A 12,574-nucleotide genomic window follows, 5' to 3' on the forward strand; every position below is an offset into this window, starting at 1 on the left:
AAGTTGTCAAAGTATGTCATATAAATACAGTTAGAACTCTGGAAGGACAAATATAATGAAAGTACAATAAGGAATAGCAATAATAGCAACATGAGTAAATACAGTAGAGTAAGAGGAAGCAAGACAGTTATTTTGTAGAATGAAATCAGAACTCTACCATAATTTTGTCAGGGACAACGAGGATAAGGCTGTCAGATTAATACGATAAGTTCGTATCCCCACAAAAGCTTTTGATGATGGCTTTCTGGAAGGACTTCTAAACAAATTACGCTGTCACAAGGCAAAAGGTCCTCCAGTAGTTTAATAACTGATCAGATGTCAGGGAAAAAGATTCTTAATAGTGGTGGGAGAGCAAGAAAATACCACATACTGATTTGACAATACTTGCTGATGATACAAAAATACTCATCATAATAAAACTGACTGGGAAGAGGTGCAGAAAAATCTCACAATATGGGGTAACCAGCCAAAAAAGCAGATGAAATTTAATATTGGTAAATGTGAAATAATGTGCATTTGGGAAACAACCCTACCTGCACATCAGTCTTGAAATAACTCAGAAAAAATATTAGTGGACCTATCTTCTAAAAGCATGAATATAACTTGCATATAAGTTGGAAACAAGTCAAAAAGGCATACAGACTATTAGGACTTATATGAATACAGAATAATCTAATAATCTATAAAATATTAGTATTTCACTAAATATCTCAGTGAAGAACCCCATCTCTTGAATACTGGGTACAATACTGGTCTGCCTGTCCCAAAAGATTACTTTAAGACCTGAAAAAAGTACACAGAAGAGCAGAGAAGATTCTCAGAAATATGGAAAAACTGAACAGGTAATCACCTTGGGAAAGCCAGGAGTGGAGGGTGGGCTATGCAATAGGTCTCTAAAATCTTCTCTGTCAAAGAGGTGGGGACTAGGCAAATGTTATTCATTATTTCCAATACACATAGAATCATAGAATCATTCACGTTGGAAAAGACCTTTAAGATCATCAAGTCCAACCATAAGCCTAACACTGCCAAGTCCCACTAAAACACGTCCCTAAGTGCCACATCCAACATCCAGCACCTTGGTGCTGGACCACATCCAGAGAAGGGCAACAAAGCTGGTGAAGGGTCTAGAGTACAAGTTTTATGAGAAGCAGCTGAGGGAACCTAGGGGTGTTTAACCTGAAGAAAAGGAGGCTGAGGGTAGACCTTACTGCTCTCTACAACTACCAGAAATGAGGTTATGGTGAGGTGGGTGTCAGTCTCTTCTCCCAAGTAACAAGCAATAGAATGCAAAGGCCTCAAGTTGCACCAGGGGAGCTTTAGATGGGATATTAGGGAAAATTTCTTCACTGAAAAGGTTATCAAGCATTGGAACTGGCTGCCCAGGGAAGTGACTGAGTGACCATCCCTGGAGGTATTTTAAAAAAGTGTAGATGTGGCATTTAGGGACATGGTTTAGTGGTGGACTTGGCAGTGTTAAGTTTACATTGGACTCAATGATACTAAAGGTCTTTTTCAACCTAAATGATTCTATGATTCTATTTTATGATTCTATTAGCACATCATTTATACTAATTTACCAGTCAAAGTATGTTTCACCTGCCACACTTCTCATGTAAATGCAAAGAAATGATGCAGACTCACAGGCCTGGCTAACATATATCTTCAATGACAAAAATGGCAAAAGCATAATGCTTCTCTCTTACTCCAACAGTATAGAATTTGAAGCAGTAAAATAGATGGTGGCCCCCTTTCTTTAGTATCTTACACAGAAGTCTGTCAATAAAGCTTATCAACAGTTCACGACAGAGTTGCTGACATCAAAAAACTAAATAAACACAAATTAAAAATGTACAAGCTATAAAACAATGAAAGAAGACATTGGGAAAAACACATTTTCTTCGTAAGAGTCAAAACATAACAGGGTATCATAAATAAAAACTCATAAAGACAAAAATACACACATATTGTGTATACACAAATCTTTTCCACATTCCATAAAAACAAAAGTCTGTTGGACAGAAATACTGTTGAGGTTACGCAGTCAAATACTCAAAAGTCAGCAGATAATTCATCACCATGAACAATGGTACAGCTATTCATTGGTCAATCATATACTATGTTTCCCTATAGGGCTTAGTCTCATTCAGTTCACGAAGTGAATGATGCTCCCTTAGCAGGTAGCTTATTCAACATTTTGTTCTAAATGTATTGTTCCACGTTTAGCACATCCCTTACTATTCACATACTGTTCAAACCCCGAAAATTAAACCAGCAATTTCCTTCTTTGCCTTTCAGTGGACACTTGACACCATTTTACCAGGTTTTGTGAAAGAACATGATGAGATCATCTTCATTTCACACAGAGTGAACTGACCCGAAAGAGGTAACAACAACAAAAAAATTTTTTAATTCATGGATGCCCAACTGTAGACATTTCAGGCATAGGCCTCCATGTATTCAGCCTTATATACCACAGGAAAATATGGACTGGTGATAAATAAATTCAGCTCTCTTGTGTCAAACAATGAACTACAGTCACTCAGAAAAAATATACCCACTGTCTATTTTCCAAATTTATACTGTAATGAAGAAAAGGCCCTCAGGACTAGAAAAAATCAACCTTGTAATTCTTGGAAGGGAAAACTTAGAAAGTACTTCCAGGAGCATCAGATATAATTTCTTTAAGAAAATATTTACTCTTAAAACAAATGGAAAAAGCATCGGTTGAGGCACATACAGTTTTATACTTATAACCTATAAAAATTTTATTATGTACCTAAAAACTCAGGAAGGATTATATTTAAATATTGGATTACATCTGAAAACTTGAAAAACAATTTATAGGACTGATTCAATTGCTACTGTATGTTCTTTCACATGTATATAGTTACTATAGGTCTAAATAATGGCTTGCCTTGATTGCAGCTACTCCTAACAAACAGTATCTGAAACACTGTCATGATACCCTGTTTCCACAGTTCATTCTAATATTTTTTTTTTACCAGTAACACCATAAAGCACCATGATTTCCGTATTTCTGTCTATAGCTAGGAAAATAGAGGCAACACTCCTTTGGAGTCTACTCCTTTGGAGAAGAGAGTACTCCGGGATACAATGAAAAGTCCTTGACCATCAATGATTGTCAACACAGGCTTGAGGAATACACATCCTGAAGGTCCACTTGAAACTATCTGGAAAAGCTAGCAGTGAAAACCTCAGAAATTTTAGATACCATCTCTTCTCTGGGAAACAAATGTGTTTGATTTTTCATCTGATGCATTCTGCTGTTGAATACTCTTCAATTTTAAGAACAATGCCTCTCCAAAATCAAAGATGATTACTCCAGAAGACTTACTCCAAGCATCAAAATATTCCTTAATTAAAGCTTGACAAATGCAAATCATGGAAAATTAGTCATCATAATGAAGTGTAAAGCCACTGTGATAATTAAAAGGTAACAGTACCTTCCAGTGCTGTCCATAAACCAGTATGTGTTTCTTGGCAATATCTAGCTGGTTCCAGGCCAATGCCAAATCTAGCTGATCTGAAGCAGGCATACTTGTACCTAGGAAACAAGTTTTCACACACTGATGTTACTCCTTTGCTTTGAAAAGGTAAGCCAATAGGACTGTATGTCATATGAAAACAGGTCATATTTTCAGATAGGTACCTTTCAAGAGTGCGGTCAGAATTGCCAAATCAATGTCCTGCTGATCTTCTGACTCCGCATCAAATATGGTTATCTGTTAGAATTGCAGAAGTATACTATTTGAGGTGAGGCAGAGAATTCTGTAGTTAGTTCTTCTTGGTAGGGGCTGTGGCAGACTAAATCTTACACATTTCAACACAACAATGGCAAAGGCCCAGACATGGTTTTCATTTGTTTCAGTCCAAAAATGTACTATTTTGCTTTTTAATGCAGTGGCATCCCAGGCAAACTGGAATCAACCTACTGCATGACAACATGAGTCTATTTCCTTTTGATTAGCCTTTAAAGCTGAAAAATGTAGAAATGAAACACGGTTGATATCTACTCAATTTCCAACTAGAAAACAGACACTCAAATAAAGTAAACCAAAAAATAATAAAAACATACAGAGTGTTTCCATTTTATTGATCACTGCTACAACTGTCATTACTCCCGTAACAAAAGGTACTCCATCATATTTGAAAAGTTGTGGCAGACTGGTGACGTTCCCAATGACTGAAAAAGGGGAAACATAACCCCCACTTTTACAAAGGCTAAAAAGGAAGACCCAGGAAACAACAGGCCAGTCAGTATCACCCCTCTGCCCAGCAAGATCATGGAGCAGATCCTCCAGGAAACTATGCTAGGGCATGTGGAAAACAGAGAGGTGACTGGCAACAGCCAATGTGGTTTCACTAAGCGCAAATCATGCCTTACAAATTTAGTGGCCTTCTACAAAAGGGTTACAGCATTAGTGTAGGAAAGAGCAACTGACATCATCTATCTGGACTTATTCAAAGCATTTGACACTGTCTTGCATGACATCCTTGTCTTTAAAATGGAGAGACATTGTCAGGGAAGGCAGCTGGTCTGCCGATAACCTGATTGAAGAAGAGTTTGACCTTGACAAGATTCCGGTGTACCCTTGAGATAAGGAAGCTATGCTTAAAGCAGAAAACTTTCAAGGAGCTGCTGACTACATAGCAGGATAAAGCAAGCAGGAAGGAAACTGATAAAGGTTATCCAATGAGAATGTTAAAAACAACTTTTTGACCAATCACATTGTGACACTCTGGCACCTGAAATATATAAAAATACATGCTTTTAGTAATAAAAAAAACTAGCCACTTGTTCACCCATGTGAGTGTGTGTGTGTCGCTTCATCCGTCTCTACAGCGACAAGACATGGATTTGATGGGTGGGCCACTTGGTGGATAAGGAATTGGCTGGACAGTCACACTGAAAGAGTTATGGTCAACAGGTTGATGTCCAGGTGGAGACCAGTGATGAGTGGTGCCCCTCAGGGGTCCAAATTGGGACGAGGATTATTTAACACCTTTGTCAGGGACATGGACAGTGGGATTAAGTGTACCCTCAGCAAGTTTGCGGATGACACCAAGCTGTGTGGTGCAGCTGATACTCTAGAGGGAAGGGATGTGCCATCCAGAGGGACCTTGACAAGCTTGAGAGGTGGGCCTGTGCGAACCTTAAGAGGTTGAACAAGGCCAAGTGCAAGGTCCCGCACATGGGTCAAGGCAATCCCAAACACAAATACAGGCTGGGGGATGAGTGGATTGACAGCAGCCCTGCGGAGAAGGACTTGCGGGTACTGGTGGCAGGAAAACTGACTGTGTGCCAGCAATGTGTGCTCACAGCCCAGAAAGCCAACTGTATCCTGGGCTGCATCAAGAGAAGAGTGTCCAGCAGGTCGAGGGAGGGGATTCTCCCCCTCTGCTCTCATGAGACCCCACCTGGAGCACTGTGTCCAGCTCTGGGGCCCCCATCATAAGAAGGACACGGACCTGCTCAAGCAAGTCCAGAGGAGGGTCACGAAGATGATCGGGGGAATGGAGCACCTCCCTTATGAGGACAAGCTGAGAGGGCTGGAGTTGTTCAGCCTAGAGAAGGCTCTGGAGAGATCATATAGAAGGCTTCCAGTACTTAAAGGGGGCCTACAGGAAAGATGGGGAGGGACTCTTTATCAGGGAGTGTAGTGATAGGATGAGGGGTAACGGCTTTAAACTGAAAGAGGATAGATTTAGATTAGATGTAAGGAAGATATTCTTCACTGTGAGGGTGGTGAGGCACTGGAACAGGTTGCCCAGAGAATTTGTGGCTGCCCCCTCCCTGGCAGTGTTCAAGGCCAGGCTGGACGGGACTTTGACCAACCTGATCTAGTGGAAGGTGCCCCTGCCCCAACCTTAACCTTTCTATGATTCAATGATTCTACTCTCAAATGAGCACCTGAGCCACTAAACATGCCAGCACATTTCAAAAGTACATTTCAAAAGTCAGAGACAAGTTTTAGCATGATTATGTTATGAGTAGAAAAATGGATAGAAACATTTCTAAATCACAAATAAGACACTACTGAAGAAGAAAATACTTGATCTCTTGTGCGAAAGGAAAGATATCTGGCCCTTCACTAAAATCAGAAAGGCTGTCATTTCATAAGCAGCCCCTGAGACTTGAGAAGTTAACTGAACAGGCTCTGTGGAGCTACTCAATATATAAATTAGCACAGACACCTCTGTGTTATCTTTATATTAGAGATAACACCATTACTTCTACAACTGCTATGCTCATGCCAACCCACCACAGAAAGAGCAAAAAGGGTAACAGCAAATGAAGACATCCTAAAGTCAGAGCGTGAACCCCACTCACAGACTCTCTGTGCTCCATGCATTCCATCAAAACATGAAATAGATGACCGGACTGTTTCTGTCCCAAGCTAAATGTGTTTTGAATCATCACTAAGACTTCCTCCTTCACTTGAGGTTGCAGCTCCCTGAAAAACAGATACATAAGCAAGAGTTTTAGGAACTTCTTACCAGCCCAAATGACATCTCAGCAAAAGACAAAACTTGTGCTAAGCAGAGACATAGCAGCAATCTCTTTTATTTCTACTTCTCTGTGGACTTATTTCTGCCTTCTTTCAACAAAACCAAGCAAAGGCATCGCATAACATAAACTACTATTCACACAGGCATTAGTTCTGACCATACATACATACTATTGGAAATAGAACAAATGAAAATTTAACAATTTTCAAGGGATTGTCTGTGAATATAGAGCTAAAAATCACTAAAAGTTTAGCAAACTTTTTCTTTCTTTCAATAATCATATAGGGATAAAATTAAATTCCTCATTATTTGTTCACTAGGCTTCATACCTCTCCCATCCTTTTTACCCTCATTTATCTTTGTTAACCTTTCCATCCATATTTCATTTTCTTCTGAAATGGCAGGATTTTTATTTAAAAAGATCAAAAATATGGAAGAGAAAGCAAGTGAAGGAAAAAAGTTCTCAATACAACACACTAGGGAAAAATATCACCCCCAAAAAAGAATATTTAGAAAGATAACAAATAAAAATTTAGGATATAAAATGTATTGGAATTTTTTTTTAATTGGAATTAACCCACTTCACCTTCTAAAAAAATTATTTTTTATTAAAAAGCCCTCTTGATTTTGAAAAACTTTCACAAAATTATTAATTGGCTATACATATATATATATTTATTTCCAGTTTGGGCATATAATTTTCATCAAGGTGGATTTAATAGAGTCTGCATCTGAGACTGCACTGGAGGTGACATGAAGAGTTACAGCTAGATGAAGATGATAGATCTGGGTTACCACTGGGTAAACCAAAGCCAAAGCCAAAGAATCTTAGTCCTCCTCCTACTCCAGTCTGAGGCTCCTACAGCAACTAACCCCAGCCCTAGTCTCAAAAGCTTTGTGCTGCCCAAGTCCAAGCCCACTAACAGAATACTGATAGCAGGAGAAAGGATTGAGTCAAAACCCAAACAGGCACCCTGGGTTCACCCAGCAGTGTTCCTTGCCAAAGTTGAGAAACATAGTAACTCAAAATAGCCAGAAGCTGTTTCTTTTTCTTCTTCAAAAAAGGCATACCAAATTTGGTAGAATAGTTCTTTCAGCACTAGTTTACTAGGAAGGAAGAAACTCTGTTCTCACTTCACAGAAATAAAAGCCAGCAAAAGACCATGGCAGGGTCATTACTAGAAGCATTAGAAATTATCTCAGCAGTTTTGAGACAGGTTTTTTCAGGTGCCTTGCAATATATCAGACCAAGGAGGAGGAGAAGCATTATGCCACTACTCACCCTGTATCACCTGTGTGTTTGTGGGTAAAAGCCAGGATGTCTGCAGCTCTGCCAGTGCCCTCATAGACCACCACAGGGACAGCTGGGCTGGCCCTCACGTACTCCCACACCATTAGGATCACATTGGGGCCTCCTTCCACCACCAACCCAACTATGGGTACACCTTGGCCCATTCCTGTTTCAAAACACACCTAACCAGTTACAAACAGGTCTCAGCCACACAAAAAAATCAGCACATCTGATAAATAAACACTCATGAAGAAGTCTCATACATGGTTCAATAGAGGAAAACATGTCTTCACCATCTCTAATTTGACTTACACTTTTTAAGACTTTCACAGAACTTCTGAAACCAGATCAATAAGGCCATGAAAACTTCCTGATAAAATTGTAAGCGGCGCTAGCATTGGAAAGAAAAAACATCCTTCAGAATATCCCTCTGCTCTTTACGACAGCTCTTACATGCAAGGACATTGACGGTGTTTGAAATGTGGTCAGTAACCACTAGTTTACCTACACACAAAGAAAAGTAATCGGGCACTTCTTTAAAGACTTTCAAGTTTTACAGCAGCAGGGCAGGTTTTTTTAATAAACAGAAATAAATTTCAAATAAGATACAATAGAAATGAAAAACAACAGAAAGTCTGACTTGCAAAAACTCATAGTAAGGAAAGATGTAAGAAGCGGAGTAAGAAGCTCTAACTATGAACACATTGAAAATTGGGTAAATTTCTATATTTGTAAATACTATAATGTGAGCAGATAAAGGAAACGGATTCAACATCATAACTCTGCTAATGTCTTTTTAATATACCTCAAGATTTAAATCACTAGGTAAGAGTGAACTTCCACAAATAATTTATACAATCTAGTGCATAAAAAGAAATACTTGTCTACACAATAAGTATTTCATTCATGATTTCTATACCATAACTTGATTACTGTATAGGCAAACAATGAAAGTTACACAATTTAACAAATATTGGCTGACAGCATTCCATTCCCAACGAGTCTTTGTTTCTGTACCAGAGGAGGTCACAGGCTTGAAATATAGAAGAGTGATGAGGATATAAGTAATGAAGAGGGTAAAAAGAATTCGTATTACATTTAATGTGACATTTTTTCCACCTAGAAAAATGCTAGAAAACTATCTAGTGCTGATACAAAGACCATGGAAAACTGCAAAGTGAGCAAATGCTCAATATTTAGTAAATAATCTGAGTCATTTAGGTGTGCCTATAACTGAAAAAAACAAAATGCGAGTTAGCCCAAAGGCATAATGCTTTTAAAAATCCTGTCCTTTTCATTTTCCTGACATTCAGAGTACAAGACACATGCAATTAATAACTTTCAACCTCAGTGAAATCTATGGCAAATGAAGACGTACAACATGTAACAGGAAATTTCAAGTACTTCCACAACTTTTAGGATAGGTTTTTCTGTCATAAAGCTGACCACAGCAGTACTCACTTGTGTGTATTTTTTGAAGTGATATGTACTTCTCCAAATTCCTTCTGAGCACCATTTCATTCCCATACTTGCCTACTGTCCCATCATCTGCCATTAGAAAATGAGAATGCATGCTGTTGAGGGTACTTAGCTTGCTGAGTGGATTACCAAGAGTCTGGTACAGGCAAACTACCTAAGAAAACCAAAATAAAAAGATCTTCAAAGAAACCAACAAAATATCACCATTTATGTTGCCTCTCTTGTATGTATTTCTTTGTTACATTGTGATCTTCTGAGAGCCTCCATCACGCTTTTTGCATTTCGGTTTTCATTTGATTCTTAACAGCAACAAAACCACAATTAATACCACCGAAAACATTGCTGATTAGGCTTCCAGTCTTTAGTCAGAGTCACTGCCTGCCTTTGTTTGCAACAGTTGAAACACAATGCCGTATTTTTCCTCGGTATATTCCCATTAAAAACATGTGAGCTACATTTATCAGGAATGATTTCACCTTACTTAGCAATTGTTTCTAGACAGTCATGTAGATTGTACCCTCACACTAGCGCTCACATAAAGTTCTAGTTTATGAATAAAAATCATGCATATTAATAGCCTTTTTGCATATACCATTAACCTGATTGCTCATCCTGAATCACATGAATATAGAAATATATCATTTGCAGCCACAAGAGAATTGCCTAATTAATTACAAAATTTCAAAAAGTAATGGCAATTTCCTGTAAGAAAAGAAATATTTTAGAACTATTCATTTACATAAAAAAAGCAAAATACAGTGCCTGAACATGCCACAGAATTCTACTGCTGAGCAAAATCTAAGCCTTCATTACTGAGAAAAAATACCAGACCAGTGAAATGAAGCAAGCAGACAATAAAGTATGCAAGAAAGCTATAACATCCCCTGAACATGAAGGTTTCTATTATTTAAATGTGTCCAACTCACATCTTTTCCAATGAGATCCCTCTGGTTTTCAATGATACCCCATGGAGGAATCCCAACAGCACAGATCTTTCTCAGGTGTGGTGAGGCACGGCCTTTCAGTGCATCGCCCACATGCCTGGACACTCCTAAACAGATAATTAAATCATAATTTTTCTTCTACATTTGGAGACCTGCTACAGGACACCAGTGAAAGGGTTTTCCATCATTTAATTTATTCTACAGTTATGTTTTAACCAGAAACAAACCATCCCACCCAACTTGTATATTTAACGTGCACCACAGGAATTGTAAGGCTTAAATGTAATGCATCAATGATTCAAACTCAACACATATTTCAAATTAATTTTTAATTAATAATACTCATATATGTTGCTAATTTCTACTCCATAAAACTTCACTATTTACATAAATGCTCAGAACAGTTCTCCTGTAAGGTCACCAGACTGAATAAAAGCTAAAGAAGTAAAACTTTCAGTTCTGTGGCTTACTGACCCCCTCAGCTTTGGAGAGTAGTCTAAAGGGAGTTTCAGCTACTAACATACTAATTAAAGGATTATTCAGATTCAAAACTTTCTTAATTATAAAACCCAAGTTAAACTCAGATTTGAAAACTGTTTCAAAAACACCAATCACAGTGCTCAGAACCTAAATATTTTAATGAAGCAGATAAAATTGACTGCAAATAAGTTCCAGTTATTTCCTATCAGTGTTTCTTATTAGATGCATAATACTCTGCTCTTTGATTTAAAAAAGAAAAAAAAAAACAAAAAAACAAAAAAACAGAATGCCTGTAAAGAGCAGAAGAATATAATGTTACTCTTTGAATTATTCATTGTTCCTTAAAGAAAGCTTCATTTCGTGCTAAAATACCACAAATTATCAAACAATTTCATTATATTTGCCCTAAATGTATATGCTTGTATGGCAGAGAAAGAACACCAGAGGAAGACTGAAACAAAGAAAAATAATTATACTACCGCTGTTGATGCCTTCTGTAATTATCCATGCTCCTGTAGTCTCAGCAGCCTTTACCAATCCCTTGCTGAAAACCTGCTTGACCTTTGAGGGAAGCTTGAAATTTTGAATGCCTCCATGAACAGAGATCACTAGCTTTGGCAACTCCATCTGCCATTCTTTAACCATGAGGTGCAACAGCTGATCCAAATTACTATCGTAAGAAAGTCTAATATACTGGAAGAAATAATAATGGGTAAAATAAACATCCTTTAATTACTCTCAGAGAAAAAGAGTTCTCAGCATTAATGATTAAAGATTTTGTGCAAGATTAGAACTTCCACACTACTGCTAACATGACAGCACAAAAATACATCAGTGAGCAATACAGACAGCAAGACAGACTATGCTTAATCACAGTGAAGTTCAACATAAGAATATCACACACACACTCTAACCTGACTTTTAGATTCCCCTGTCTTTCCTATGCTGAAATTATAAAAAGAAGTTGGACATATAAACCCAGCATCTCTTACCTTGGCATGGTAAGTGTGATCTCCATCTTGAAAATTGATTGTACCAAATGCATCTGTTGGACTCATCTTTGTGTGTTTTTGCACAGACCATTCTCCAGAATCTTTCTGTGGGGCAGACTGATAAACAGGCCAACTACAGTCTACTCCTGGGTGATCTCCAATCAGCCGTCCACAGCAACATCTCACATGAAGAAATAAAGAAATTATTTTATATCAGACACACTTGCAATGCATCTCCAGGATCTTCATCAGAATAGCCCAGATAACTTTTCTGCAAAGGATATTGTAGCTTTCTTACATGGTTTATAATAAAAATTAACTCAGCTGAAAAAAATCTCAACTATGGCAAAATGACATTGAATTAAATCATAAATATGTTTTGTTGTTTACAGAATTTGTTCTCTACCTGAGGAACACTAGTAGCAGTTGGGAGATTGGACTAAATAATCTTCAAAGGTACCTTCCAACCCAAACCATGCTGTGATTCTGTGCGATTCTGTAACAGTTTGAGAGTCCTGTATAGCCATTCTGACCAGAGCAATGCAGCTCAGATTTACTGGTATCAAATGTGACATTTCAGAGGAATATCTTATGACACCAAGGTTTTCCATGTTTCTTACCACAGGTTATTCTAGGTATTGACGAAAGATCTAAGAGCTACCATCATTAATTAGGGAGAGAGGAGCTACAGAGTCTAGAGAGAACTTCAGGGTGACCTTTATACTAACCCTTGGATGCCAGCAAAGTGAATATACCAAATAAATGAAGTGAAATGTTAAGGGAAATTTAGCAGAAGCCTAGTTAGCATTAAAGATTTGCAACTGCATGAATAATCCAGATTCCAAATTCAATCA

The 12,574-nt window shown here is 38.0% G+C and overlaps 1 protein-coding gene across 1 annotated transcript; it reads right to left on the reverse strand.

Moving 5' to 3' along the window:
- Positions 1-7,812: 7,812 nt before the first annotated feature.
- On the reverse strand, positions 7,813-11,845 carry LOC141918360 (transient receptor potential cation channel subfamily M member 6-like). The gene is made up of 5 exons (XM_074812735.1): positions 11,721-11,845; positions 11,208-11,421; positions 10,231-10,355; positions 9,287-9,458; positions 7,813-7,991 (listed from the first exon to the last, which is right to left on the reverse strand). Exons 1-5 carry the CDS (start codon positions 11,784-11,786, stop codon positions 7,813-7,815), a joined length of 756 nt encoding a protein of 251 aa, XP_074668836.1. The 5' UTR covers positions 11,787-11,845.
- Between the last annotated feature and the right edge of the window lie 729 nt (positions 11,846-12,574).

Source organism: Strix aluco, chromosome Z (genome assembly GCF_031877795.1).
Source record: "Strix aluco isolate bStrAlu1 chromosome Z, bStrAlu1.hap1, whole genome shotgun sequence".
NCBI classification, from domain to species: domain Eukaryota; kingdom Metazoa; phylum Chordata; class Aves; order Strigiformes; family Strigidae; genus Strix; species Strix aluco.

Bases quoted from the DNA above. Each gene is read 5' to 3' on its own strand.
- LOC141918360 (XM_074812735.1), bottom strand. From the start codon at position 11,786: ATGAGTCCAACAGATGCATTTGGTACAATCAATTTTCAAGATGGAGAT. The intron at 11,422-11,720 runs GTAAGAGATGCT...TATTTCTTCCAG, and splicing joins ATCACACTTACCATGCCAAG to TATATTAGACTTTCTTACGA. The intron at 10,356-11,207 runs GTAGTATAATTA...TTATCTGTTTAG, and splicing joins TACAGAAGGCATCAACAGCG to GAGTGTCCAGGCATGTGGGC.